Genomic DNA, 27,773 nt, shown 5'->3' with positions numbered 1-27,773 from the left:
GCGTCTGTGAGGCTGTGACATGTCTGTCCAGCTCGAGATTCTCAGAGACAAGGGGCAAAAGCGCAAATATTTTCTGCCCCCTCGTGCCGGCTTCCCCTTCCCCCTGCTCACCTCACCCGCCCTCGACGCCTACTCGTCTCCACCGCCCCGGATCTACCTCGCCGCGTCGGCGCGCGGACCACACACGCCGCGAGAAGGCGATCGAGTCCAACCAAGCGCCGCGCGCAGAATTCGACGGTGGTTTGATCCCCGGAGACGTAGCGCAAAATGTTCAAGTTCCTCAAGGAGGTGGTCGCCGGATCCGGATCGGGCCTCAAGGACTTCCCCTACATCGTCGGCGAGCCCTACGCCTCCGCCTGGGGCTCATGGACGCACCACCGCGGCACCTCCAAGGTACGCCGTCCGCATCCCCCCCCCCCCCCGCACCAGATCGTTTAGATCCCCGTGGGATTGGGAACTGGAGAGGAATTCGGCATGCAGCTGATTCGGTTCGTAGGCTGGTTCGCTTCTCTGTGTCGCTGGTTGGTTTGGCCAGTTTCGAGTTGGTGCGAACTGCGCGCGCTATGCTAGTGTGGATTTTGGCCTGCCGTTCCGGCGTTTTGTGGCTGCGTACGCGTTGGATTTTGCGAGTCTGCTTTCTGTAGCTGTATTGGCTTTTCGGATGCGGTTTTGGAGTCCGTGTGACTGTGTTGGAGTGGTACTAGCTTTATTAACTCCTCGTGAGCAGAATTGGTACTTTTAGTGTTTAGTTGATACGAGGCTAATCTGGTTAAGCGAATGGGAAGTCTTGCGATTTCATTTAGCTTATATTTTGTGCGGCAGTTGTCTTAACGTTTGGTTAGATTTTGAGTTCATGTGGTGCTCGCGTGCAGCGGCATGCCATCCAGTTTGGTGAAGGTCAAGAATGCTCAGGATATTACTGCTGCTAGCACTTTAGTAATGTCGTTTTGGATGAATTTGGGAAGTTTCTGGTGCAATATCTATATGTATCAAGAGATTTTCGTTGTGTGGAGCTATGTTGTTAATTTCATCTGATGCTAATGTAGTGCAAGGATATGAGGTTGTTTTTTGGGATATAATGCCTTGGGTCTTGGGACATTCACGATTGGGATGTTGAATATGAGGGTTGCGTATTTGTGGATATTGCAATTGCTGATTTGAATCCTGGCACATTGCTTAATGCTGATGCTAATGTAGATGCGGGGCTGGAGGTCTCATAGAGCTTGGAAACAACTGATTCATTACTTTTGCGAAGTTACCTGAAAACCTTTCACGTTCTTATGGACAAACCTGGGATGAATAACTTATAGCAATTCTTACTATAACTGCCAAATATGAAGAGGTTTAGAGCATTGCGTGTAATATTATCACCCAGGTGATTTTTACAGTGATCTTGATTGCAGCTGTAGGACTAATATTATTCATCCTTGTTTTACCATTATTGCCCAAATTTCTCTTGTGCAGTTTTGTTTGCTTAAGCAGGTTAATTTTTTTTCACCCTACAAAAGGATTACTTTGTCTTAATTTTGTGAGATATATTGCCATTTTCAACATTGTTGTTGCCTTGTCTTCTCCAGGATGATGGATCGCCTGTGTCAATTTTTTCTCTGTCAGGGAGCAATCCTCAGGACAGACACTTGGTTGCTGGTCGCAATGGTGTTAAGAGATTACGAACAGTAAGCTACTAACTTTTGTCATTAGGGTTTTGATGGTCAATACTGCTATAACTTTCAAAGTTGAGGAGGTAGTCTGTGTTGGCAAAATGTCAAGTCTTAAAAAATCTAGAAAAATTACCTAAAAAAATTATAGACAAAATGTGAAGGGGAAGTTTCAAGTTTCAGAATCATATACTTTTATGTGCTGTTCCATCTGCACCATTATTGCATCGTTTTGTTATGTCTACCTTTTCATGGCAAGGAACACTTTCTATCATAAAAGTTTTTTTGGTTGATCGGACTTTATATTTTATCAACATCTGCTAAGTTAGTTCAGTGCTGTTGTGGTTACTGCAGGTGCGGCATCCAAATATATTGTCCTTTCTTCACAGTACTGAAGCAGAAGTTCCCGATGGACCTGCCATGAAGCACACTATCTATATTGTTACAGAACCAGTTATGCCACTTTCCGAAAAAATCAAGGAACTGAATCTGGGTGGTACGCAGAGGTACAATGAGCTTCTTGTCTTTTTGTGTTTATCAAAATGGTATTTTCGGAAAGCAAAATTTTGCAATTGCTGGCATTTTTTTCAATAGATTTTGATTCAGTTCTGTAATACATCTCTTGGACCATTGAAATTTATTCTCATTATGGCTAACCAATAATGTTGCAGAGATGAGTATTTTGCATGGGGTCTTCATCAGATATCGAAAGCTGTGAGCTTTCTCAATAATGACTGCAAGCTCGTAAGTTTGTACATACTTTCCGCATTAAGAGTTGAAGAGTGGAATGTAATATGTAATCTGGTTCATCTTTAGACTATCTTTAGATGCAAGCTAAAACCTTCCATTATTTGTTGCTTTGTGATATTTACTTGTAGAATTGCATTGATGATTTCTGATGATCCTGCTTGCTTGTAACAGTGTTATATTTAATTATAGACGATGAAGCAGATTACATATGAAGCATGCAGTTATGAATTTGTGTATACTGCTTGCAACTTAAGTCGTTCCTAAAAGTTAGCTTAGGTTTTTTGTTCTATTGTTCTTGAGTGTTGACCTAGGACATTTCCTTGTTTTTGATTATTGATGTGGATGCAACTTCTAAATATATAATTGGATTAGATTGTGTATTCAAGTCAACACGGTGGGGTCATAGTACATAATTGAAAATTACAAATGCTGGGAATGCTTTGGTCATAAATGACCTGATTGCCGTCAGTTGATCAATTCCAGGTTCATGGGAATGTATGCTTGGCCAGTGCAGTTGTCACTCAAACTTTGGATTGGAAGCTTCATGCTTTTGATGTTCTGTCAGAATTTGATGCTAACAATGAAGCCTCTGGTAGCCCCATGTTGGTAAGGACTTAATCCACACCTTTATTTTTATTACTTAGACATAATTCCTCTCAGATATCATTTGGTGAATGTTCAAATAGTGTTCTTATACATTATAAGTAAAGCTTGGAAACTTGTTTTATTTCTACACCTGTTGCGTTAGGGTCCACTTAGGGTTGTTTCTAGAAAGCAGGGTTCAATACCTTTTAGTGCCATGGGAATTTAGGAAAAGTAATGGAGATATATATCCCTTGATAAAACAATAAAATATTTGAATTCATCTGAATATTTGAATTCATCTGAATTTTTTTTCTCATCTGTGTTTTTCTTCGCAGCAATTTGAATGGTTAATTGGAACGCAGTACAAGCCAATGGAGCTGACAAAGTCAGACTGGGCTGCAATTAGGAAATCACCTCCGTGGGCCATTGATTCTTGGGGATTGGGTGAGCGGAACTAACACTTAATGGTTCCTTGTCCTGCATTGCATGCTTGCAATGGCTGCATCTGTGAATTTGTTGGTTACAGTATGGGGGAAATTATTTTCTAACAGTACTTTACCAGGGTATTCCTATCACTTTGTGATAAGTGTTTTTTGTGAATTTCGTAAATGGTTTCTGCATGCTTATATCCATAGTTCCAAACCTTTTATGTTAAATACTGCTCATTTTGCATTCTAGAGGAAGCCAAGAGAGACTATTGAAAGAAATGTTGAAGTGTAAATCGATGAATTGATCCCATTTGAATTTTTCTGTTGTTTGCCCTTGGTGGTCCCATTGGTAGTTAGTTCCTGAATGATGAAATAATGAGAATGCAACACTCGTCACAGGGTGTTTAATTTATGAACTCTTTTCGGGTGCAAAGCTGGCTAGGACAGAGGACCTTCGAAACACTGCTGCAATCCCAAAGGTTAGCTCGCATGATTGCACTTAAGAACTTATTTCTGTACCATGCTATTACTTTTTTTGGTTGTTTTTGGACTTTCCCCTTTGTTCTAGCTGCAGAATGTTATTCTGAGAAGTTTGTACGCATTTGTGTATTTCTGAGTTATTGATTATTTTCTTCCTTGTAGTCTCTACTTCCAGATTACCAGAGGCTCTTGAGTTCTACACCTTCTCGTAGACTAAATCCTTCAAAACTAATTGACAACAGCGGTAAGTTCAACATTTCTTCTTTGTCTTTCTTCAACTGTTTTTGAGACATTTACTTAATTAGTGCATTTCTTCAGTGCTCATTCTTACTACCATTATTGTGAGTCACACATCTGATTATCTGCATTAGTTTCAAATGGCTGCAATGATGTCTTTAGCTCTTTGTTTTCAGAGTTTTTCCAGAACAAGTTAGTAGAGACCATTCAGTTCATGGAAGTTCTTAATTTAAAAGATAGCGTTGAGAAAGACAGCTTTTTCCGGAAACTCCCAAATATAGCTGAACAGCTTCCCCGTGAGATAGTCCTGAAAAAGGTATTGCCAAAGTCTCCAGTAAAGCCCTTGATTCCTCCATGTGTGATTATGCTTTGTACCTTCGTTTATTTTTTCCAACGAATCGGGCGACCTTGTCTATAATCTTTATTATCTGGGCTACTTTGTGCACAGTTGCTCCCTGTATTGGCTTCTGCTCTCGAGTTTGGTTCAGCTGCTGCTCCAGCCTTGACTGTTTTGTTGAAGATGGGCTCCTGGCTTCCGGCTGACCAATTTAGTACCAAGGTGATATTTTCTTTTGTTTTCACCCATTATATATTAATTATAGTCGACACTGTTTTATGAATCATCTAATAGTCTGATTAGTTGAGAATGCTGGCCCTTTTCAGGTTTTGCCTACTATTGTCAAGCTTTTTGCCTCTAATGACCGAGCTATCCGAGTTAGTCTTTTGCAGCACATAGATCAGTTTGGGGAGTCATTGGCAGCTCAAACTGTTGATGAACAAGTGTGTGATCTCTTTTCTATATTTGTGTTTCTGGAACATTGTCTGCATAAATATGTCTAATCATTTAATGTATTTGCAGATTTTTCCTCATGTCGCCACTGGCTTCTCCGATACTTCTTCTTCTCTTCGTGAACTGACATTGAAGTCGATGCTCGTATTGGCCCCAAAAGTGAGTTGCTTCAACCTTCGTGTTGAGCATCTAGGTCTATCATCCGAGATGTAGTCAGAACCTGATTGCGGTCTATGGAATACAAGTTATGACTAAGAAGTGTCGCTGTTTTGTCAATATTTCTGAATTCACTGCTTGCATGATCATGATTTTGTATACCGGAAAAATCCAAGTCCATGTATTACTTTGGTTACCAATTTTGGCATGTGTTCAGTTTTGTTTTGCAAATGTGTTATCCTAAGGTTGGTTAGTTTGATACATGGTTAGGTTTGAGCTCCTGTTACTGATCTGGTTGCATGAACTCCTGTCTTTGCAGGAGTGTGCACATTGAACTTGCCATGGCATGTTCTAATAAATAATCCAGGGATTTAAGATTCTCACGCAGTCCTTTTATCCATGGAAACTATTGCTTCCTAATGACTAATTATCTGGTCTGTTACTGTAGCTATCTCAGCGTACAATCTCAGGATCTCTCTTGAAGTATCTCTCTAAGCTACAGGTGATGTTCTGTTCAGATTGAGATGCCCTTTGACTCTGTTATATCTGCTTGGATATGAGAAGGTTTATACTCTAGTTATGTTAAGCAATAAGCACCATTGTCTGTTGCAGGTGGATGAAGAACCTGCAATCAGGACGAACACTACAATTCTTCTTGGAAATATTGCAAACTACATGAATGATGGGGTTTGTCTCAAAGATACTACTATCCTTTTGCTTGTATTACTTCTTGATTTTCCTTTTCCATGTTGTGTATTAACTAGACATGCTGAACATGTGGCGTTATGGAATTTCACTGAAATGAGCTGTTTTTAATGTGTCAGTTGTATACAGAGGAAAATTTTGGTCAGTAGTTTTCTTGACACTGGAAATCCATTTGCTATAATCTGCAAAAAAAAAAAAAAAAAAATTAAAACAACTCCATAGTTGTGTATAAGCTTCTGCTTTCATGCTTATGGTTCAAGTTTCTGTTGAAGACATCTGGTTGTCTCAGCTGAACTGACCGGTATATCTGGTATTAAGGGTATTTGGTAATAGTCACTACTGCAAAAAAATGATGGAACACAGAAAAATATGGCTAACCAAGTAATTAGTCCGAAACTGATGGAAAACATATATACTGCTGGATTTAGGATTAGCCCCTAATTGGAAAATTGAACCATATCCAATTAGCCTGGAGATGGATTTCATGTGCTAATGCCACCATATAGTGTTTGCCTCTTTTTTTAACACAGCTCTTGTTATTTTCACAGACCAGGAAGAGAGTATTGATCAATGCATTCACAGTCCGTGCATTACGTGATACCTTCCCTCCGGCCCGAGCAGCTGGTACACTAACCTGCCCAGATGTTCATTTTAGTACTTATAAATCTATCTTCCAGTAATTATCAGTGAGCAAGATGAATGCTTTGTATCATAACTGATTTATTTGATATTGCTCCATGGCAGGAATCATGGCACTGAATGTCACTAGTTCATACTATGAAATGACAGAGATTGCAACTCGCATCCTGCCTAACATTGTTGTCCTCACATTTGATCCAGATAGGTACAGCCTTTAGCTCCGTCTCTACTTTCTCATTGTTGCAAGTTGCAACTGGCAATAACAGGCTTAATCTGGACATGGTTATTAATGCGTAAAGGCGAGGTGTGGTGACTCACTACCGCCTTAGTGCCTAAGGCGTGAGGTGAGGCGACACCATAGCATCATCCTATCCTAGTAAAGTAGTAAGCATAGCTACAAATTCAAGGGGCAATTCAGGAGCATGTCATTACCTTGATGTTGCTTCTTGTTGAGCCCAACAATTCTCCTTTTGTTGTAGCTTCCTCCCATGTAGGTCCCAGCCTCCTTGCAGTAACATGCTGCCATTATGCAAAAGAAATAATTTAGTAACTGAGCAAAAGTAGGGTAAGCAGCAGCAGCAAAAATAAAAAATAAAGAGATGATAGGACAAATGACAGTATCACACCACAAAACAAGTGTGGGACAGTGCATCGATAGTTTAGCATACAACACAACATCAATACATCTTAGTTTTGAAGAGAAGTAGAGAACTAGTCCACTAAACAATCAAAATACTACATTACTACTGCACTTATAGCAGTAAAGCACACTCAATAGTAGTCATCATCCATAGTAAAGGCATCTGAACGGCCACCATCACCACCAGCTTGGTCACCACTATCTTGAGCAACAATATGTGCTACTTCACCGTAGTCATCAACTTGCTCATCATCAACCGCATAATCTTCATCTTCTTCTCCATCCTGTTCATTCCCTAACTCCAAGTCTTCAGCCTCCTCTTCTTCATGCAACCTTACTGAAGTACAGGAACTAGAAACTGCATGCCGCTTTCGAGCATAGGTTATACTAAAATCATGCCCACACCCATCACCACGGACTCTCCTAGGAAAATTGTGACCTTGAAGCATGGTTGATGCACCAACAACACCATCAACTTGCTGCCATGTAATGCCATCAAGCCCATGGCCATTGTAAATGGGTTCAGCATCCAAGTCAACCCATTCATTGTTCCAATCAAATTCTTCCAATCACAATGGGTCAAAGCTACTTGATCCTTTCTCACGCCGCTTTTGGAACCTCGCTGCCATCTTTCGGTTATATTGAACATACACCAAATCATTCAACCTCTTGTGTTCTAACCTGTTTCTTTTCTTAGTATGGATCTGCAATAGCAAATTTAATACTTGAATTTGAATAATATTTATGATTGACAAATGGTGAAATGAATATGTTCCTTAGTTACTTACAAACTCAAATGTGCTCCAATTACGCTCATAGCCAGAAGAAGCACATAGACTAACAACCCGCTTTGCAAATCTTTGGAGCTCTACTGCTTTACCACCATATGAACGCCACCATTCAACTAGATTAGACATTAGAGAGCATCACAAAACATGCTTATATTAGAATTTAGAATTAGGAAACAATCAAGTTTATATAGAATAGGATTGTAGGACTTAAGAGGAGTCTTCATTTTAAGATTATTGATTGCAATTTTATTTGCAAAGCTGTCCCGTTGGTCCTCATATTCAATAGCTAGGCCATCAATCTTGTTTTGAAGATCATCATCAGTCACCATTCTTGCAAGAACATCAGTGAATGAAGACCTTAGCTTACCAGCCTGCACATCATCCTTTTTATGTCAAAATATTTATTTGGATTCAAAAACAATGCAGCCCCATAAAGCTTTTGGTCCATTTGGTCCTTCCAACACCGGTCAATAATGGCCAATATTTTCTTAAGCAAGTTTTCCTTGGCTCTGGTAGAAACAATGCAGCCTCATAAAGCTTTTGGTCCATTTGGTCCTTCCAACGCCGGTCAATAATAGCCAATATTTTCTTAAGCAAGTTTTCCTTGGCTCTGGTAGGGAAATTCTCAGTGATTTTCTTCTTTGTATGGTCCATACAAAATGCAACCTCCGGCATTGCAGGTCTCTCGTCCCCATCAACAATCCTCAACAAAACAATAAGAGATCGTGAAGCTCTCAGACAGTCCTCAACTGAGTTCCAAAATTCCAAAGAGAGAATGATGTCATGCACATTTCTCCCTGCATCCGTGGCTGCCAATTTGGACTTAGTCCAATCATCACTAACAAATAGGAATTTCAAAGCATCCCTGTGAGTGTGCTGGCTGAGTAAAGTGAGAAAAACAGTAGCAAAACGAGTAGCTGCAGGTCTAACAAGATCCCTCCCACATGTCTTCTCCCACATTACATCAAGAAGCTTACCATGCCTATAAATAAATGTGGTAACACGCATGGCACGTGCAAGAGGCTTTTTATACTATTTCATTTTGCCAATCTCCTCCAGCATGAGGTCCAAGCAATGTGCAGCACATGGGGTCCAAAACAGCGTAGGAATCTTTTCCATGTGAAGCTTGCCCGTTGCCTTGTAATTAGCACCATTACCGGTGACTAATTGTACAACCTTGCCCCTTCCAATGACATCAATTCTCAGCTGCAATACATCAGCCAACATCCTTGCGTCATGTACGTGACTTGATGCATCAATGGACTCTAAGAAGAAAGTCCCCTCTGGACTATTGACTAGGAAATTAATCAAGTGCCGTCCCCGCCTATCCATCCATCCATCCGACATGAGTGTACAACCGTATTGATTCCAAGCCTCCTCATGCTTCTCCTTCAGTTTGTTGGTCTGTTCCACAGCCTTTTGAAGAAATGGCACCCTCACCTCATGGTAGCTAGGAGGCATATATTCAGGTCCATACTACCCAATGGCCTCACACATAATCTCAAAGCTCCTTGATCTGATAGCATTGAATGGTATGCCGCACTCATAGAAGAAATTGGCCACATGCATGTTGACCTCATCTCTTTCTTCTTTCTTCCTTCATCCTCATCCTTCCCTCCATGGTACTTTGTGCAGGACCGTGCTTGGAAGGCCTTTACTCAACCACTTCCTCAGGTTTTTTCCGAAGCATGCTAATTATTATCTTGGTTTGTTTGGGTTTTAGGGGGTATGGTTGAAAACTTGAGAGCTGATTGCTTCCTTTTGGTAGTTGTCCCTGAACTTGGATGTTGCACAACACCAACTGATTCAGTGGTGACATTCTCCTGAACTTGGCCCTCCCTTGATATCTCTTGAACACCATCATCATCTAGGTCCAGCAGTCTCCTTCTATTCTTAACCAATGCCACTTCCATCTCTCTTGCAATTTCTGGAGTTGTGAGGCGGCATTTCACAACATCTGAATATCCACCTACAAGATGCTCCTTCAATCTCTTGATTCCTGCATATACTCTAGTGCCGAGTACACTCAACCAAATCTCTATTTCCAAGTACCGGCCAGTAGCCATACTTCCATCTAGGATCACTAGACTTAGCCTTCCTTTTAGGATCAATCTTTGGATCATAATGAACTGAAGCTAATGTTGCGCTGCCTGGACTTGCATCTCTTGGTCCTGACATTGTGATGAACTGCTACCAAGTGCTACCAAAGCACAACTGCAAAACAGAGGGCGAGGGCGGGAGCTGGAGGACGGCGAGGGCGGGAGCCGCCGCCGCAGCTAGCAGGCGGCGAGGGAGGGAGCCGGCGCAGGAGTTGGAGGGTGGTGGCGTGGGAGCTGGAGGACGGGGAGGGCGGGAGCTGGAGGGCGGCGAGGGAGGGAGCTGAAGCAGGAGCTGAAGGGCGGTGGCGCGGGAGTTGGAGGATGGTGAGGGCGGGAGCCACCGCGGCAGCTAGAGGGCAGCGAGGGAGGGAGCCGATGCAAGAACTGGTGGGCTGGCGGCGGTGTGGGGCGACGTGATGGAGGTTGGATTTGGCGGCGTCGCGGCATGGCGCAGGAGCTGGAGGTTGGCTCTCTCCCTCTCCTCTCCTCTCCTACTTATCGCGCCAATTTTTGATTCCCTCCTCTCTTTCTTGCTTCTTCCCGCCAGAGGCTATGGGCTGCCCATATGGCGCCCGCCTCACCCCGCCCTAAGCCATGGAGACGCTTTCTTTTTGGTCTTTTCTTTCTTGCCGCCACTTTAACATGTGCCGCTGTAATGAGAGCGTAAGTTGCAGAATTTTTTCTTGATTCTTTTTTGTTTTGGTGGGTCATCGGCTGCCTTATGGACGCCTTGCGAATAAAGCGGACGCCATACCACTTCAAAGCGTGGTGTCCAGCATGGTGTCGCCCTCTGGGGCCACCTTACCGCTTAAGCGAATCTACCATGAATCTGGAATAGATAATCACGTGTAAGGTTGTTATGGCGCTAGACCATGTGTTTCTTCGGGCACCAGAACGCATAGGTGTCTAGGTGAAGATTACACACGCCAGACAACAAATTTTTACACGTATATCTTAGATAAAAAAAAGAGTGGTAAGAGAAGAGATGGGCCACTACTCTTTCTTTGCCCACCACCATGCTCTAGCCCAACAGGCCATCTAATTAGCAGTTCCTCTGACCTTGTTGTACTGCCTGCCGACTACTAGTCTACTACTGCCAGGTCACCGCCGAACCCCCTGCCCCCCTCGTGCCTTCTATCGCTCACTGCTGCTGGCCTGCTGCCTTGGCTCATCTTCAAGCTGTGCAGTAGCAGTGGTGATGGCTGGGAGGGAGACACAGCGAGGCGCGGACGCCTCCCCTGCAGCCAAATTCAGTGACAGGACAACTAGGCACAACAAGAACAATGAATATATGATAGTGACCATTCTGTTTGGTTTATGCATTTGAATCACTAACAAATAGTAGTACCAGTTATGTTCAAGTGCAATTTAGATTGTAGGTATCATGTCGACATGAATGCATGGTACCATCACTCCATGTCTGGATATAGTAGTATTCATCTGTCCATCTGAGTTAACTTTTTTTTATGAAGCAAGTTTTGCTTGTCAACATTCTGTCATAACTACGGGCATCATATTTTGGTGATTTGGTCTTACAAATCATTTGATGTTTTTATAGTGATGTGAGAACAAAGGCTTTCCAGGCTACCGATCAGTTCTTGCAAGTAGCAAAACAGCACCATGAGAAGGTATGCATATGTAGTTTGTTGCTTATGATTTATCGACTTTGCTGGATCAACTTAGTCCACAAATAATTTGCTTCTAATGGTGTACCACAAGTCCAAAACTCTTGTGGGTACCAGCAATAGGCTGTATAGATTTTACCTTTCATTGTTATGTTCGGAAGTATCACTTGTCTTAATTTCTTAAGGTAGCAGGCAAAAATCACTGGGTAATATTCCTCTGGACAGCACAAAAATGAGAACACAGACTCTAAAAGCATCACTGCAATATGTTCTGAATCCTACCAGAAAATGGGATTGGCAAGCATTCAGAAACCTCATTTGCATTTCAATGCTATTATTCCATTTGTGTTCTTATTCAAGGACTTTGCCATTTTACATTGTTTGCATCTTAGGCTAAATGTTTTTGGAACTGCTCCATTTATCTCTACATTATTGTCGGGATAAGGTTGTAGTGATGTATTGTTCTATCGATTTTGCTATTCTTATGTTGTTTTTAGAACAGAAGGGTAACAATACATCACTACAACCTTATCCCGACAATAATGTAGAGATAAATGGAGCAGTTCCAAAAGCATTTAGTCTAAGATGCAAACAATGTAAAATGGCAAACTCCTTGAATAAGAACACAAATGGAATAATTAGCATTGAAATGCAAATGAGGTTTCTGAATGCTTGCCAATCCCATTTTCTTGTAGGATTCAGAACATATTGCAGTGATGCTTTTAGAGTTTGTGTTCTCATTTTTGTTACCCTTCTGTATCGATAGAAAATATTCTTCTTTACCCTTCTGTTCTATCGATTTTGCTATTATTATGTTGTTTAATGTTTACTTTTGTGTACTATAGCTTAATACTGGAGACAACAGGGCAGCCGAAAGTACTGGTGTTCAGTTGAAGCCTGGAAATGCAGGTTTGCTTGGGTAAGTTATCTTGCTTCTATGTTGGCTTCCAAAAGGACAATAAATATTGTTAAAAAATTGGGTGGCTTCGTTGTTAATCAAATCAATTACGCCTCTCCTTGAAAGCTTGGTCCAATGCATTTGGACTTCTGAGTGTATCAGTAATAATATTACTTGCATGTATCATTTCTGTGCTCTGCCGAGATCTATGCAAAAGTAGATAAACATATGCCGATTGTAAGGAGCCACCGAAGGAAGCCTTAATGTTGTTTTTGATGTTATATATGTGCCATTTAGTCTAGTTTTGTATTGTACTGTTTATGACAAACTCATCTGAATACAGGTGGGCCATGAGTTCTCTTACTCAAAAGGGTAAAGCTTCTGACCATGGTCTAGTATCTACTGCAAATGCCAATAACTCACAAGTTTCTGCACCCTTGGCTGCCACACCAGGTATTAATATTTTGATTACCGCATTTGCTTTATGCTTAAGTGTCACTCGAGTTCTCATCACTATAAAGGGGTGAGATGTAAATGTCTGAAAAGAGGGTTCAGAAAGTAATAGATATGCCATGCTGTAATGTTTGTGAATTCTAACCTTGTGGCATCCTGTTTTCTGTAGTACCTACTTACCTAATTTTGGCATCTATCCTAGTATTTTTTTTGGTGCCCTGTTTGAGCATGAACACCTCTACTACTTCTGTTCGCTTTAAAAAGATCTACTATTGAATATCAATTCTATTATCATAGATACCCAGTCTGCCACAGTAGCATATGCACCATCCACATCCATTTCCCTTGATCAAGCTGCACCGGCATCAGCAAGGTCCTCAGTAGATGGATGGGGTGAGCTCGAGGATGATAATATCCATGAAGAGAACGGTAGCGATAAACAAGGATGGGATGATGTAGATCCATTTGATGATAAACCATCACCATCTATTCTATCCAACATACAGGCTGCTCAGAAACGTCCAGTGGTGCAACCAAAGCAAGCAGGTAAGTGTTTCTCTTTTTTTTCGTCTAGTGCGTTGTTTTATCTCATGCAGTCACATAGTCAGCTTTCATTGAAAATTGTAGTTAATAATAATAATAATAATAATAATAATAATAATAATAATAATAATAATAATGCTTAGTACCATCGAGGTCATCAAACTAAAAATTGACATCCAATGTTTGACCCACATCTCATCTTCACATTGGATGACATTTCCAACTCTATACATCCTTGTGATGGTACTAAGCTAATTTATTAGTAAAAAAGATGACCATTTAATTTATATGTTTTTCTCTTTTTGTTTTTGTCAAATGTAGCTGCGAACTCATCGAAATCACATCCACTAAAAGCGCCAAAATCAGAAGATGATCCTCTATGGGGTCCTATAGCTGCTGCACCACCGAAAAGTGCATCAAAGTCTGCAGACATCAAACCATCAACATCGAACAATGATGATGACGACCTCTGGGGTTCAATAGCTGCACCTCTGCCAAAATCATCTGGAAAGCCTTCGAAGCCAGCAGCAGCAAACAATGGCGATCTATGGGGTGCGATTGCAGCACCTCCACCAGCAACCAAAGCTAGACCTTTGGCTTCATCTGCTAGGGGTCGAGGAACAAAGCCCGCACAACCAAAACTTGGCGCCCAAAGAATAGGAAGGACATCCTCAACTGGGTTATGAAGTGTTATGGTGTCAAGTGTTGTATAAGAATGCAAAGTTTCCCTTTTATTTTTTTCCCTCGAGTTTCTGCCCAGAAGACTATTCTTTGTAAAGTAGCCAAAGCATTTATATGGACATGATTTTGACCAATGTACCATTATTATATTACAATTGTGTATTACGATAGCTTCAGAAGGTTTATTGTACATCACAGTTACCATCATCTTGAACTTATGTTATTAATACAGTGGTCTTGCCTCAATTTTTTTCCTTGATTTTTCTTGATTAATATTTAAACATTTCCCGTTATGTTTGGATGAAACATATGGTTGAGATGAAACAAATACACCAGCACAGTAGTTTAAACATGGATTCCTTAGAAAGAATGACTTGGCTTGAAATCGTTCTGGACTTTATTAAGCAGCCTTCCCCTGCAGCCTTGTTGCCGGTTTTTTATCATGCAATACAGTATTCGACCTCAAGTTGTACTTGCCCTTCAGAAACCACACCAATTTGTACGCTTTGCTAGCAAGTAGTGCAGGAAAAGTGCACACCAGTGTCTCCTTTGTAAATTATTTTGCCGCTGTTTCGGAGGAGTTCAATAGGTCGGTTCCTTCACGCGGTTCAAAGATTAGCGATCACCTCTCTGATCTAGTGTTGAGCAGCACACGTCTTCCTCAGGTTTATACTTGGCGAATGGCGAACTTGGTCGTTGGCAAGCAGAAGCAAGGACAGCACAGCTTGACGGCAGGCTGGCTTGGTGCTGCCTCTTCTATCCCATCTGCTGTATCGACAGTCTATTTGCAACTAGTAGTATTCCCCTTCACTGAAGCAGCACCTTGTTTTGCTCCTCTTTGCCCATCAAAACCACAGCAAGTTCACGCACTTTGGTTCTTCGTAGTTGCAACCCCTATGGTGCTTTCCTCACGACGAGCACCAGAGGCTTCACCAGTAATCGTTGCAGGAGCACGCTCCGCCCTCGAAGCGATGGAAGCGGCTGCCGTCCCTGACAAGGAGCGGCCGATTGGCAATTGCCGAAACCGACTTCAAGGACGAGTGGCAATCCCCGCACACCCTAAGGTTCTTCATCACCACGATCTCACTGCCGGCCTCGGTGTTCAGCAACCCAAACGCCACGGCCAACTTCTCGCTGTGAAAGCAGACCAGCGGCGGCGCAGACGCCTTCTCCACGTGTCCCTCGGCCGCACCGCTCTCCCTCACTTCGGACTTCTCCTTCACCATCTGCTCCAGCTTGATGACGAGCTCGTAGATCCTCTTCGCCTGCGGGTGCGAGTGGTCGTCGGCCATGAACAGGTGAGCCCTCCCATTGTGCTCGACGTAGCTGCACCCAGGCTCCTTCTTGAGCCCGCGCTCCCTCATCATCGCCCGCACCCTCGCAACGTCGTCCAGCTGCCCGTGTCAGTGTATATGTTCGACATGAGGACGTAGTAGCCCACGTTTCTCGGCTCCAGCTCGACGACGTGCTCGAAGGCCTCCTCCCTTACCTCCGCGTTCTTGTGTATCTTGCACGCTCCAAGAAGCGCACCCCAGACCACGCCGTCCGCCGGCATTGGCATCGATGAGATGAGCTCTCGCGCCTCCTCCAGGCGGCCGGCGCGTCCGAGGAGGTCCACCATGCAGGTGTAGTGCTCCAGTGTAGGTCGCAGTCTGTTGGTGCTCTCCATCGACGAGAAGTGCTTGCGCCCCTCGTCGTACAACCCGGCGTGGATGCGCGCCGACAGAAGGCCGACCATTGCAACGTTATCCGGCCAGATGCCTTCCGACGCCATCTTTTCGAAGAGGCTGATGGCGACGTCGCCATGCCCGTGCATGCCGTACCCGGTGATCAGAGCTGTCCACGACACGATACTCCTCATGGGCATTTCGTCGAACAGCTGCTGCGCTCGGGGCAAGCTACCGCAGCGCGCGTGGAAGTTGATGAGCGCATTGCACAGATGCACGTTTGTGCGGAAGCCCGGGAGCCTCTAGCGAACGTAACGCTCGACTTCGAGGCCAACGCAGCGCGCGCCGAGGTGTGCGCAGGAGGAGAGCACGCCGACGAGCGTCACCGCGTCCTGTTCCACCCCGCCGCCGTCAGGGCCACGCATGCGGCGGTAGAGCTCGAGGGCGTCCACGGCCAGGCTGTTCTGCGCGTGGGCCGAGAGCACGGCGTTCCATGGCACGAGATCGCGGGAGGCCAGCGGCATCTCGTCGAAAACCCGCCGGGCGAGGGCCGCGCCGGCCGCCCCGCTGTGCACGTACGTGGATATGAGGCAGTTGGAAACGGAATTTTCGGCGGCGAGCCCGGCCCGTGCCGCCAGGGCATGGACCTGCGGCACGACGCTCAGAGGTGCGGTGGGGATAAGCGTAAAGCGCGAGGAGCGTGACGGCGTCGAAGCGGATCGATGCAGCGCGCATGCAGCTTAAGAGGACGAAGCAGGCGGCCGGGAGGGCGTGGAGCGCACAGCCGGAGACGACGGAGTTGAACGCGGTGCGGAGCGTGTTGTGCGGCGTGGAAGCGAGGGGCATTTCGTCGAGGAGCTGGTGGGCGAGCGGGAGGCGGCCGAGGCGGGAATAGGAGGTGAGCAGCCCGGTGAGGAGGTAGGCGCCGGCTGCCGGGAGCAGGCCGCGCTTGGCTGCCAGCGCGTGTATCTGGGCGACGCCGGAGGGGAAGGACAGCGCGGCGCAGGAGATGACCGCGGCTGGGAGCGCCAGGGCCTCCCGGTGCCGCCCGAGGCGTGTCAGGGTGCGCACTCGCGCGCTCCATGGCTCAGTGGAATTTGCATCGGCGGCGGCGGAGGTGGAAGGCTCGGTGGCCATGGCCCTGTCAGATGAGAGGAGGTAACAAGGTGTTCGACCATATGCTCTTCTCGCTGGCATGCGGGCCCGTTCTGCCAGGCAGGCAGGGGGCACCACTCGTGGTGGTTAAAGAACGCCACACGCTCTTCTGTTAAGTTAGGCTTGCAATTTTTTACTTCCGTAGGATGGAGATCGTGGAGATAACGAATTTGATCGAGCAATTAACATAGATTGACATAAGAACTAACAACAAAATCTCTCTTTACATTCTGAAGTGGTACAATTTCGTTACGAATGTGTTCTAACAAGAATGCATAATTAATGAAAACTGTTCATCTTTCATGAGAACCCAAATTTGTTTATCAGAAACATTACAATTTACACCCAATTCTCTGAAATAGACAGCAAAAGAATCAAGAATCCTCCATGAATTTTGACAAACCACAACGCTATTCAATATTTCCGCACCGTAAGAAAGACCAAACGAGAGAGATGCTCAGTCGTGCTCGCCGTACCGCCGGCTCCGAAAAACCGAGCTGACGGAGCTATACCCAAGCACGCGGTGGAGTGGCCCCGCCGGCCGTGGCTGCTCGCTGCTCAGGTTGCTCCTCCTCGCAAGCGCGTACTCCTCGGTGTCCTCCGCGCCGCATACGGCCGGCTGCGGCGCGGAAAAGATTTTCTTCGGCCGATTCATCGAGCCGCTCGCCGGCAGCATCAGCGCGAGCGCTTCGCCGCAGCCGCCGCACTGCAGCCTGGTAACTTTGCCCACGGGCAGGGCGGCCGGCAGCTGCAGTATCTCCGAGCATTTGTCGCAGAGCACGAACGGCGTGCCGCCCAGCACCGGCCGGCAGTGGTGCGTCCGCGCCCTGAGCCCGTCGCGTCGGCTGCTCGATGCCAACGACGACGAGGAGGTGCTCTCGTCCCGGCGCGGTTGGTCGGCTGGCAATGCCTGCGCGAGCTGCGACTCCAGACGGCGCATGAGGCGAGAGCTGCGACGTGTTATTGTACGCGTGCCGCCGCTGCCATCGTTGCAAGGTGAGCTCATCCGAGACATGCCGGTTTGCGGCGTGTACTCGTGCCCGTCGACACTGTATGGCTGCTCGACGACGGCAATAACCCTCCGGAGGTTGTCCAGCGCCTGCAGGAGGCCCTGTGTGAAGGCCGGGTCAGTCAGTGGCGATCTCGCAACGTTGGCCGGCTCGAATCCTGACAAGACCGTCTCCGCTTCGAGTTCTTGTGAGCTCAGCGGCGACGCCCGGCGACGGTAAGACGCAGCCGACGCCGGCACGTCGGACTCTGAATCGGTTCCTGATCCTCCACTGTTCGGCACGTCCACGTCACCGCTCATCGATCTCCTGGTTCTCCGCGACGACGGCCGGAGTTCGGTCACGCGACTGTGCATCGGCGAGCCGGTTTTTTCCTCCTCCCGGTTGCTTCTTGAACCGGTTCTGACCGAACCGAACCCTTTGTACGGCGAGGACGACAAGGCTCCGGTGCCCTGGCAGCTGCTCGATTTGAAGTTTCCGTAGGGAGTTGACTTGCTCTGCACTGGCGGCTGTTCGTCGTCTCCGTCCTCGACGATCCAAGCCGGCCTTGGATTTGAGTTTGACGGTTCAACGTCGTCGGAGAACACCGACGCGGTGTCGGCGGAGAGGATCTCGAGCTGCGAGAGCGCGTACTCGGTCTCGTCAGTTGGCCGCGGGTTCTTCCCTGCAGCAATGCACAAGAAACCGATCAATCGATCGCACCGGGTGCTACTTCGCAGCATGGAGGGGAACAGCGTCGTGTGCCGGAACTCGTTTCAGGTGTGGTGCTGCGCTGTGTACCTCGGATGGGCGTGCGGCACTTGCTGCAGTAGAAGATGACGGCGTTGGGGTCCTGGTAGATCATGGCGCGGCAGTAGGGGCACCGCCCGAACCGCCCCTTCACCTCCGCGCTCTGCATGATGATGGTGCCGGCCGGCCGGCGTGCTGCTTACCTGCAAGAAACAGGGCGGCAGGAATCCGTGAGGGACAGCCGACAACAAGAAGAACCGCGTCGCATACTCGCATTAGCCATTAGGCCACAGAAAAAGAACCGATCGAGCGGCTTACCTAGACGCCAAACTCTTCAGAACTCCCCCCCAAATTCTTCCTCACCTCTTCAACCACTGGTCGCGAGGAGGACAACAATGCCGAGATCTTCAGCCGCTCTGTTCCAAGAACCAAGACGCGGGCGGGGCTCTCCGTCCTCCGAGGCGTGAAGCCAAAGGAAGCTGAACGGCGGAAGAACCAGGGGAAGAGGGACACCCTTTCTTGAAACGGCAAGGAAGCAACAGCTGAGGAAAAGCTGTATGCCACCAGTAAGAGGACTCTCTTAATCGTAATGAAAAAGGCTGGCATGGCGACTTACGCAGATCGCTGCTTCCAAACCGCCGTTGACGCGGGCGAGATGACCATACGGTAGGTACGAAAACGTGAGGAGACCCGGTCCGGTCCGGCGCTTGTGCAGAATGTGTATGTTTCCCTCTCGGCCTCGCACCCTGACGCCTCCTTTTGGTTGTTATTACTTCGCCATCGCCCTCCTCAATTGTTACTCCCTCAATTAGCAAATGGGTTTGAATTGTTGCTTTCGTAGGAATTGTTCTGGAAACCTTAATTCCTCACCTGTCACCGATGGTGCTTCCGAGCCATCGCATCGGTTTGTATCGAGGACTCCAAACTTCATCGCCTGTTCACATGTGTTCACTTGCTGTTGACGTCAACGCGAGGACCTGACCTGGATCGAACGGCTATCCGATTCGAGCTAATCAGCCTGTTGGGGCTGAGATTTGAGACCGTGTCATGGTCTAAGGGTTACTAGGTTTTGGACTCTTTCTCTGCTTTCGTTGCGCTGGGCATGGGGACCTTTTATTCACGAGAACATCTTCCAAGCAAATCATTAGATTTAGTGAAGGACCAAACGACAAGAGCTCATATATGAACGCGTTGACGACAATAATGCAAAGATTGTTTCTAATTGTTTTGCTCCATGTACCATATATCTGGTTCTTTTTGCTGATCAAATAAAAAAAAACGTACGAGGGAGTAGTGCTTTTTTCTTGGAATTAGCTCACAGTAGCCGAAAATGCACCTTTTGGGATTAGCTCACAGAATAGAATTTCACACTGGAAACCCAAAAAAAATAGAAAAAGAATTCAAAAGCATGGCCCATGCAGGTCTCGAACCTGCGACCTTCGCGTTATTAGCACGACGCTCTAACCAACTGAGCTAATAGGCCGCTATTATCGTATTCTAGACTTTATTTTATTATTGAAACAATAAAGAATGTTTCGGCAGAAAACGCACGCACCATACAGGTAATACAAAAATGGGTGAGACAGCAGAAAGTCACTGTCACACTCTGTTTTAAGATCAAAACCAGATGTAAACTATATGTATGCCAGAATCAGTTTAATCATACATATAACGATTTCATTAGTGTAACAAACACAGTGCTTCTTATTACAACGCTAATTATTACAAAATAATCACACACGGGTCTAAAGAAAAGAACACCACAGCGGAAAAAAAAACGGCGCAGCTCCAAGCCAACAGGCAGCCGACCGAGAGTTCCACAAGCCTAGAACTCGGCATCATCTTCAGGGAAGTCATCCTCAGGAAATTCTTCAAAAGTTTCATCTTCTGAAACAGCAAGCATGAGTATTTCCAATACTCAACAAGTGGGGGAAAAAAATTTAATTTGATATGGTGGCTTGAATCAAGGCTTCCTATTCTCTAGGGTTTCATTTGCATAAAAGCTGATTTTAGCCCTGAACTATGGAAAACAAATTTTATTTTAAATGGAAAAAGATGTACCAAAGATTTTCTTTAACCTCCGAGAATTCAACTCAATTCCCAATCCAAGAAAAACAACCGCCCGACTAATCATGTGAGGGTCCATACTGCTCATAACCGTCAGCACGGCTGAATATTCAGTTTGACACTCTGCAGAGTTTGCACACTTTACCCACGAGTCGTGATCTTCTCTGTTGCCAGCACCTGATGGTACCTTACACACTTCCGGGGTGTGCGCCAAAAGATCACTACGAGGCTTTTTCAAAGAGTCTCCCAGTATGCACTTGTCTACTGAGGTTTCACCGTCGTACATAAGTGGAGTAACCCTCCACCCCAGAAGCCCCCTCTTGTGCTGGGTAGAATCGGGAAGTAACCCTTCCTTATCTACACATCCGATTGGCTCATACAACACTGGGAGAACATCTAGTTACTAGGTCAATCCGTACCATATTGGTCTCGTGGTTGCTCTGTTTGCCATGGATGTTCGCTCCACGAACCGGTCCTTAAAATGGTCTGGGCAAGACCTCCAATAACCCCATAAGGGTATACTACCAAACAACCAACCATGCTGGGAAAAGTAGCCCTTTCTTACCCAAAACCCCAATTATCTTTGTTGTTAACTCCCTTAACAACATCAGTTTCCATAATATTCTTCCTATATCAACTTTTAGTTCATAACTCATGATCCTACACGCTACATGTTCATCTAAAGCACGGCTAAGCATAAACATGATGATCTTGTAAGGATAAAACATCTACATCTAACACTAGTATTTGCTATACTACCCATTTTTGTAAAATAGCATGCATATTTGACAAAGACTAGCTTTATGTAAAAACTGGGTTTGCAACATGGTCAAGACACTTGCCTTCGTCGAAGTGTTGCACAGGTCAAAATCTTCCTCCTGAAAGTTGCCGAACTCCTGGACTGAATCATCTACACGAGCACACATTCTAACATAAGAACAGTACACCAAACAGACCTAAAACTAGAGAAAAACCCTATAAACATAATCTACATGTCACTACGAGAATATGAGCGCAAAGATCGCCTAAATCGGAGCTACGAGCAAAAAGTTATGATCATTTGAAGTTCCAGGGGTGTTTCTGCAAAATTTCCTTATTATCAGAGAAAATTCGAATTGTTTTTATACTGAAAATTGGATTTATGACATCATAAAGCGAAACAGATTTATTTCTCGAAACAAAATCGTATGGAAAAGGTCTACGGGACCATGGACCACGGCCTGGAAGGCCGGTCCATGCCTACGGTGCACCGGATTCAAAGGGGGTTTGCACCAAATAAACTGGGCCGTTGGATCTTGATCGGGCGGCCGAGGTTGAAGGGGACTTGGCCGGCGGCACAGGCACGCGCGGGCGGCAACCGGCGGCAGCGGGGATCGCCGGACCTTCACCGGAATAGCGCAAACGAGCACGGACCTCGGCAGGGAATGGCGCAAAAGATAGAGGAGGCGAAGGGGAGTCTTACGGAGGGCTTCTTGCCGGCGGAGAGGATCCGAAGGTGGCCAGTGGCGAAGAACGGCGGTTGACAACCTCGGAGCTCGGTGCGGCAGCGTTCCGGTGACGGGGAGAAGACGAGGAACGTCGGGAGACTTCACCGAGGGCCCTGCGATGCCCAAGAGCAAGAGCCAGGGTCAAAAGAGGGCTCGGACAAGAAGAACAAGGGTGGCGATGAGCTCTCACCGGCGGCGGAGAAGAAGACCGGTGTCGGGGTCGATTCCGTGCGGGAGAGAAAGAGGAGAAGGGTGGATGGGGTGCTCGAAAGGATGGAGAACTTGGTGGCACGGATTTTATAGAAGAGAAGGGGGGAGAGAGAGAGCTGCATGGCCGGCCGAACCTTCAATGCCGGAGCTACTCCGTGCGGTCGGAAATGGCATCGGGCGGCCGTTTCACAAAATTGATGAGGGGGAAAAGGAGGGGAAAAGCATGCGCATGCGACAGTTTGGCGCTCGGGCAGAGAGATGTGCGGGGCGGCTCCAATTGAAACGGCGGGGGTGGCGGCGTTAATTGGGAAGGCGGGCGGACAGAGCTGGGAGAAGGGGAGCCGATCAGGCGGCGGCTCGGCTCATGGCTCGGTGGGTCCCACACAGCAGCGAGACGGGGGCGACGGGCCGGCTTGAGTGGTCGGCTCGGCGGGCGCTCGGCCGACTTGGGCTGGCGCTGGGAGAGAGGCCGGCCCACGCGGGAGGGGAAAGGAGGGAGGGGAGGAAGGTAAACTGGGCCGGAAGAAAGAAATCGGCCCAAGCGCAATTTCTTAATTTCCAAAACTTTTTTTCCATTAGAATTTTCAACATAGTTTCAAATGAGGTTTTAAAGCGGCGAAATCTAGCGAAATTTTGCAAACTTTTTCCACCTAATAAAACCTTATTGCATCTATAACGGCATGAATGCAACCAAACAATTTCTCTTAGGCTAGGTTAAATTTAGAAATTAATTTCCTATTGAACTAAGTTGCAACACTAGATTAAATTTCTAGAAAAATTTTAAATTATTGCAAAAATTGAATTTTGGGTGTTACAGTCACGTTTAGTTTACTCCATCATGCATGTTCTGGTTTACTCCATCTCTGTCATGCAGGTTTCAGGCAACCTTCTCAGTTCTCACAGCCGATATATTAGAGTTTGTTAGCTTAGTTAGATCGTTGAATCCATTAGTTGGAGATAAGATCGTTAGTTAGTTTAATTGGAGATATGGTTGTTAGTTGATCTGTTAGGCGCTAGCTCTATTTAAAAGTTTGGGATGTTTGGTTTTGACAAGCATGAATAAAGTCGGAAGTTCCATCTAAGTTGTTGCGCAGAGCCTCTAGCGAGGGTGAGTGCATTCCATAATCCTAGCCATATCATCTTTGGCATCAGTCATGGGCGATCTTGCGACTATGGCTAACATCACATCCAAGCTTGATCGGATTTTGCTTGCCATCAACCGCCACAGCAACAAGATCTCACACATCGAAACTCAATTCTCCTCGCTCAATGTCTCCACCAATCATCTGCAGAGCAAACAGCTCGCGCGTGAGATTGGCGGCTCTGCCTCAGGAGATGCCGGGGGCTCTGGTCAGGACGATGACGAAGACCGCAAGAGGCTAGGTAGCATGGTTTCCGAATTATGATGGCAAGGATGATCAAATCGTTTGGATCCACCACTGTGAGCAGTTCTTCCTCTCTCAGCACACACCGGATGACGAGAAAGTTCGGTTGGCATCGTTCCATATGACTAGAGTGCGCGGCTAGCCAATGGTACTATCGTTTGGAAGGCAACCGTGGTGTTTCGACTTGGCTGCAGTTCATCGACTTCATCAATGGCCGCTTCGTACCACCAGTTCGCAGTAATCCTTTCGGTGAATTGATGCATTTACATTGCCCGGGATCAGTGGAGGATTAGGAGTAATTCTTGACACTCCTTTCTCGATGTGATGACATCAAGGAGATGCAACATGTGAACATATTCACGGTTGGCCTTCGGAACCCTCTTCATACTGATGTCGAGTTGAAACACCCGATAACTTTTGAGGACGCCATGAGTTTGGCTCAAGCCTTTGCCCATCGCCTAGAAGTTGAATACGAGGACACAAATACTGGATCACGGCCGACCCATCCTCCTCACATCGTCCTGGTGGGGCATGGCACAACAGCCACACCAACGTAGCCGAACACTGCTCCTCCGTCTATTTTGGTGCCATCTGTTCCTTCTACCCCCAGCACAGCAACCACACATGATCCCCGTGCCTGGAATGCACTTCACGTGTTTGTCATCCGTAGAGATGGCAGAGCGCCACCTCAAAGGCCAGTTGTCGGAGGATGAACTCCACAAGCGGGGATCCGGAGGGACCCCCTTTGAGATTCGGCTGGGGGGATGATTCTGAATCCACCTTGTACGTGAAATAAATGGGAGTAAATGAGATGCAGGTGGAAGGGATGATCGGATGCTAGAGGAAATAAATGCTCTAGGGATTTTAGACAGGTTCGGGCCGCACGGAGCGTAATACCCTACTCATGTATGTAGGTTATAAATGCTCTGGAAAATGCCTCTCTGAGGATCTCTTGTGTTACAAGGATTTTTGTCTAAGTCTAGATCTTCGTGCTTCTTGTTCTTCGTCAGCTTGTCTCGGTCCTGAAGAAGTCGTTGTCTTCTGAACCTCTGAGACCTGTGTCCAGCTCGATCTCTTTCTCCGGGGAGCCCGCCCCCCTTTTATTGCCTGTCGGGGCGGTTAGCGTGCCCAGAAAGGATGACGCGAGTTCCAAGGCGCCATAAATAGAAAGCAACCATCATGGGCTGCAGTTTGATGTTACGGGGGTTGAAAACGCGCCCCTGTCCAGTCCTGTCATCATCATCCTGCTTTTCAGCGGGTGCTGCGGGGAGGGCCCACCGGGCAGCCACCGAGCAACCCCACGTGCCCGCTCGGCCAAAGTGAGCCTGACACAGCACAATGGCAGGTGATATGCCTTGAGCCTTGCGACGTTATCCCGAGGCGCGTCGGATGACGCGCGATGGGACCCGCCGCATTAAATGTCCCCACGCCTCCCTGCGAGGCAGTGGCAGGGACTGACAGCAGGCGTGGAGGGAGTGGCTGGAAGTGACATGCCACCCTCCATCTTAAATGCAGCATCGAGCCTCTCACCAATTGACACCTCACCGATGAGCCCTTGTGGGGACCACCGGTGAAGGACTTCTCAAGTCCTCGGGAAACTCTGGGTGCTCGGGGACTACTGTTCATAGCCCCGAGCGTCCTCTCCCGGAATTGTGCCTGCTGGGATCATCAGGGAACTCGGGTGCTCGGGAACCACTGTTCATGGCCCCGAGCACCCTCTCCCGGAACTTGGCTTCTCGGGTCCTCGGGAACTCGGGTACTCGGGGATCACTGTTCATGACCTCGAGCAACATCTCCCGGAACTTGGTCTTCTAGGGTCCTCGGGGAACTCAGGTACTCAGGGACCACTGTTCATGGCCCCGAGCACCCTCTCCCAGAACTTGGTCTTCTCGGACCTCGGGGAAAAAGTCCCCGAGGGAAGGCGCCACGTGCACTCTGCTATCCTGGCCTCGGGACTCGGGGACCCCCGGTTCCCATGTCACCGACACCAGTGCTTCAATTGACCTGAGAAGTTTTCTAAGGAGCATCTATAGTGTTGTTCCATGAAGGGCATTTATCTCCAAGAGCTTGAAGATTCTATTGCCCCAGAGAATGAGCTACACCCACTCCTTTGTGGTTGACCAGACTGCACTTCACCTCGGCCTCACTCCAGTTCCCCATCAGGGCCTGATGATGGGGTGTCACAAATGGAGATCGTCTTCCTTGCATCGGCATTTGCAGAGCGGTATCCATAAAGATCGTCGGCGAACCTTTCTTCATTACCCACTATGTGGTACCTCTGGAGGGATATGAGCTTGTCCTGGGCGTGCAGTGGCTACGCACCTTGGGCCCTGCTTTGTGGGACTTCAAGCATTTGTCTATGTCATTTTGGTGTGACGATTATCGTGTTCAGTGGGTTGGCATGGACGTCACACCAGCACCTTGCCTTCATGCACTAAAGTCGGCCGACCTCCTTAGCTTGCTGCTAGTCGAGTTTGCAGACATCTTTGAGGCCCCGAAAGGTCTTCCTTCACGCTGGCATTTTGACCATCGAATCCATCTACTACCAGGAACTACGCCCATTGTTGTCCGTCTGAATCGGTATCCCCAATTGCTCAAGGATGAAATTGAGCGCCAATGTATGAAGATGTTGCGCTAGTGAATCATCAGGGAGAGCACCTCAGCCTTCTCATCACCGGTTCTCCTAGTTTGCAAGCAAGATGAATCGTGGCATTTCTGTGTTACTATCAAGCTTTGAATGCTAAGACGGTGAAGGACAAATTCCTGATTCCGGTCATCGATAAGCTGCTTGATAAATTGAAGGGCGCACGATTCTTTACCAAGATGGATCTTCGCAGTGGCTGCCATCAAGTTTTGATGCACTCATCAGACATTGAGAAGATGGCATTTTGCACTCATCATGGACACTATGAATTCCGATCATGTAGTTATGGCTTACAAATACCCCCTCGACATTTCAAGCGCTGATGAATGATGTTCTTAAAGCATTCATTCTATGGTTTGTGCTCGTTTTCTTTGACGATACCCTAATCTACAGCACGTCATGGTCTAAACATCTGCATCATGTTCGGGCTGTCTTTTTGTTAATGCAGGAGCACTAGTTCGCAGTTAACAAATCCAAGTGTTTGTTCGATGCACACCGGGTGGCATACCTAGGCCACATCACCCCCAATGGTGGCGTTGCCATGGATTCGGAAAAGATAGAAGCAATTCAAGTCTGGCCGATTATGGGGACAGTACGCGCACTCAGAGGCTTCCTCAGACTTACATGATACTATTGCAAATTCATTAAAGAGTATGACGTGCTAGCACGACCATTAACTCAGCTACTGAAGAAAGGGGCCTTCGTCTAGATGGCCAAATCGGACCATGCGTTTGAAACACTCAAATGTGCACTAACGGAAGGGCCAATTCTACCGTTGCCGAATTTTGATTAACCTTTCGTCATCGACGGTGATGCGTCGGGCTCGAGCTTTGAAGCAATACTTCATCAAGGTGGTGGGCTGATCACATTCTCTAGTGGTGTCTTGGCTCCTCGCCATGCCAAGCTGGTCGCGTGTGAATGTGAGCTCATCGGTCTTGTGAAGGTAGTGCAGCACTAGCAGACGTATCTTTGGGCATAGCCATTCATGGTCCGCACCAATCACTATAGTTTGAAGTACCTCTTGGATCAATGCTTATCGACGATACCAAAATACATGTGGGTCAGCAAGCTCTTCGGTTATGATTTCACTATGGAGTTTCGGCCAGGATGCCAAAATGTAGCAGCCGATGCCCTTTCATGTCGTGATGAAGACAAGACCTCCATGCATGTGTTGTCAAGACTAGAGTTTGCTTTTTTTCAGGAGGTTCAACGGGAATCTGCTGCTCTTCCAGAGGTGCTACCCATGAGGAGGAGGTCGCTACAA

At 46.8% G+C, this 27,773-nt stretch overlaps 2 protein-coding genes, 1 non-coding gene and 1 pseudogene across 5 annotated transcripts; 1 reads left to right on the top strand and 3 right to left on the bottom strand.

Moving 5' to 3' along the window:
* Nucleotides 1–8: 8 nt before the first annotated feature.
* On the top strand, nucleotides 9–14,409 carry LOC133909017 (uncharacterized). The gene is made up of 21 exons (XM_062351283.1): nucleotides 9–393; nucleotides 1,578–1,676; nucleotides 2,013–2,164; nucleotides 2,330–2,402; nucleotides 2,892–3,014; nucleotides 3,329–3,437; nucleotides 3,821–3,900; nucleotides 4,064–4,145; nucleotides 4,315–4,454; nucleotides 4,587–4,697; nucleotides 4,802–4,918; nucleotides 4,998–5,087; nucleotides 5,533–5,586; nucleotides 5,697–5,771; nucleotides 6,338–6,413; nucleotides 6,534–6,633; nucleotides 11,517–11,586; nucleotides 12,429–12,502; nucleotides 12,825–12,934; nucleotides 13,232–13,480; nucleotides 13,799–14,409. The coding sequence occupies exons 1-21, from the start codon at nucleotides 268–270 to the stop codon at nucleotides 14,161–14,163; spliced, it is 2,475 nt and encodes an 824-aa protein (XP_062207267.1). The 5' UTR covers nucleotides 9–267; the 3' UTR covers nucleotides 14,164–14,409.
* A 123-nt stretch (nucleotides 14,410–14,532) lies between these two features.
* Nucleotides 14,533–17,022, bottom strand: LOC133909018 (putative pentatricopeptide repeat-containing protein At3g11460, mitochondrial; annotated as a pseudogene).
* A 163-nt stretch (nucleotides 17,023–17,185) lies between these two features.
* Nucleotides 17,186–19,595, bottom strand: LOC133909019 (uncharacterized). Of its 3 annotated transcripts, XM_062351286.1 has the most exons (4): nucleotides 19,333–19,594; nucleotides 19,035–19,269; nucleotides 18,768–18,919; nucleotides 17,186–18,651 (listed from the first exon to the last, which is right to left on the bottom strand). In XM_062351286.1, the coding sequence occupies exons 3-4, from the start codon at nucleotides 18,883–18,885 to the stop codon at nucleotides 17,438–17,440; spliced, it is 1,332 nt and encodes a 443-aa protein (XP_062207270.1). In that variant the 5' UTR covers nucleotides 18,886–18,919; nucleotides 19,035–19,269; nucleotides 19,333–19,594; the 3' UTR covers nucleotides 17,186–17,437. The 3 variants fall into 3 exon arrangements, with proteins under 3 accessions (XP_062207270.1, XP_062207271.1, XP_062207269.1); XM_062351287.1 differs by having other exon boundaries at nucleotides 19,101–19,595; XM_062351285.1 differs by having other exon boundaries at nucleotides 19,035–19,594.
* A 530-nt stretch (nucleotides 19,596–20,125) lies between these two features.
* TRNAI-AAU (transfer RNA isoleucine (anticodon AAU)) lies at nucleotides 20,126–20,199 on the bottom strand. Its single transcript has one exon. It is a non-coding gene; the product is annotated as a tRNA-Ile (tRNA).
* Nucleotides 20,200–27,773: the final 7,574 nt, after the last annotated feature.

The sequence above is a fragment of the Phragmites australis genome, chromosome 2 (genome assembly GCF_958298935.1).
Source record: "Phragmites australis chromosome 2, lpPhrAust1.1, whole genome shotgun sequence".
In the NCBI taxonomy this organism is placed as follows: Eukaryota; Viridiplantae; Streptophyta; class Magnoliopsida; order Poales; family Poaceae; genus Phragmites; species Phragmites australis.
Note: the sequence above shows the minus strand (reverse complement) of the source record. Positions and strands in the feature narration are given on the sequence as shown.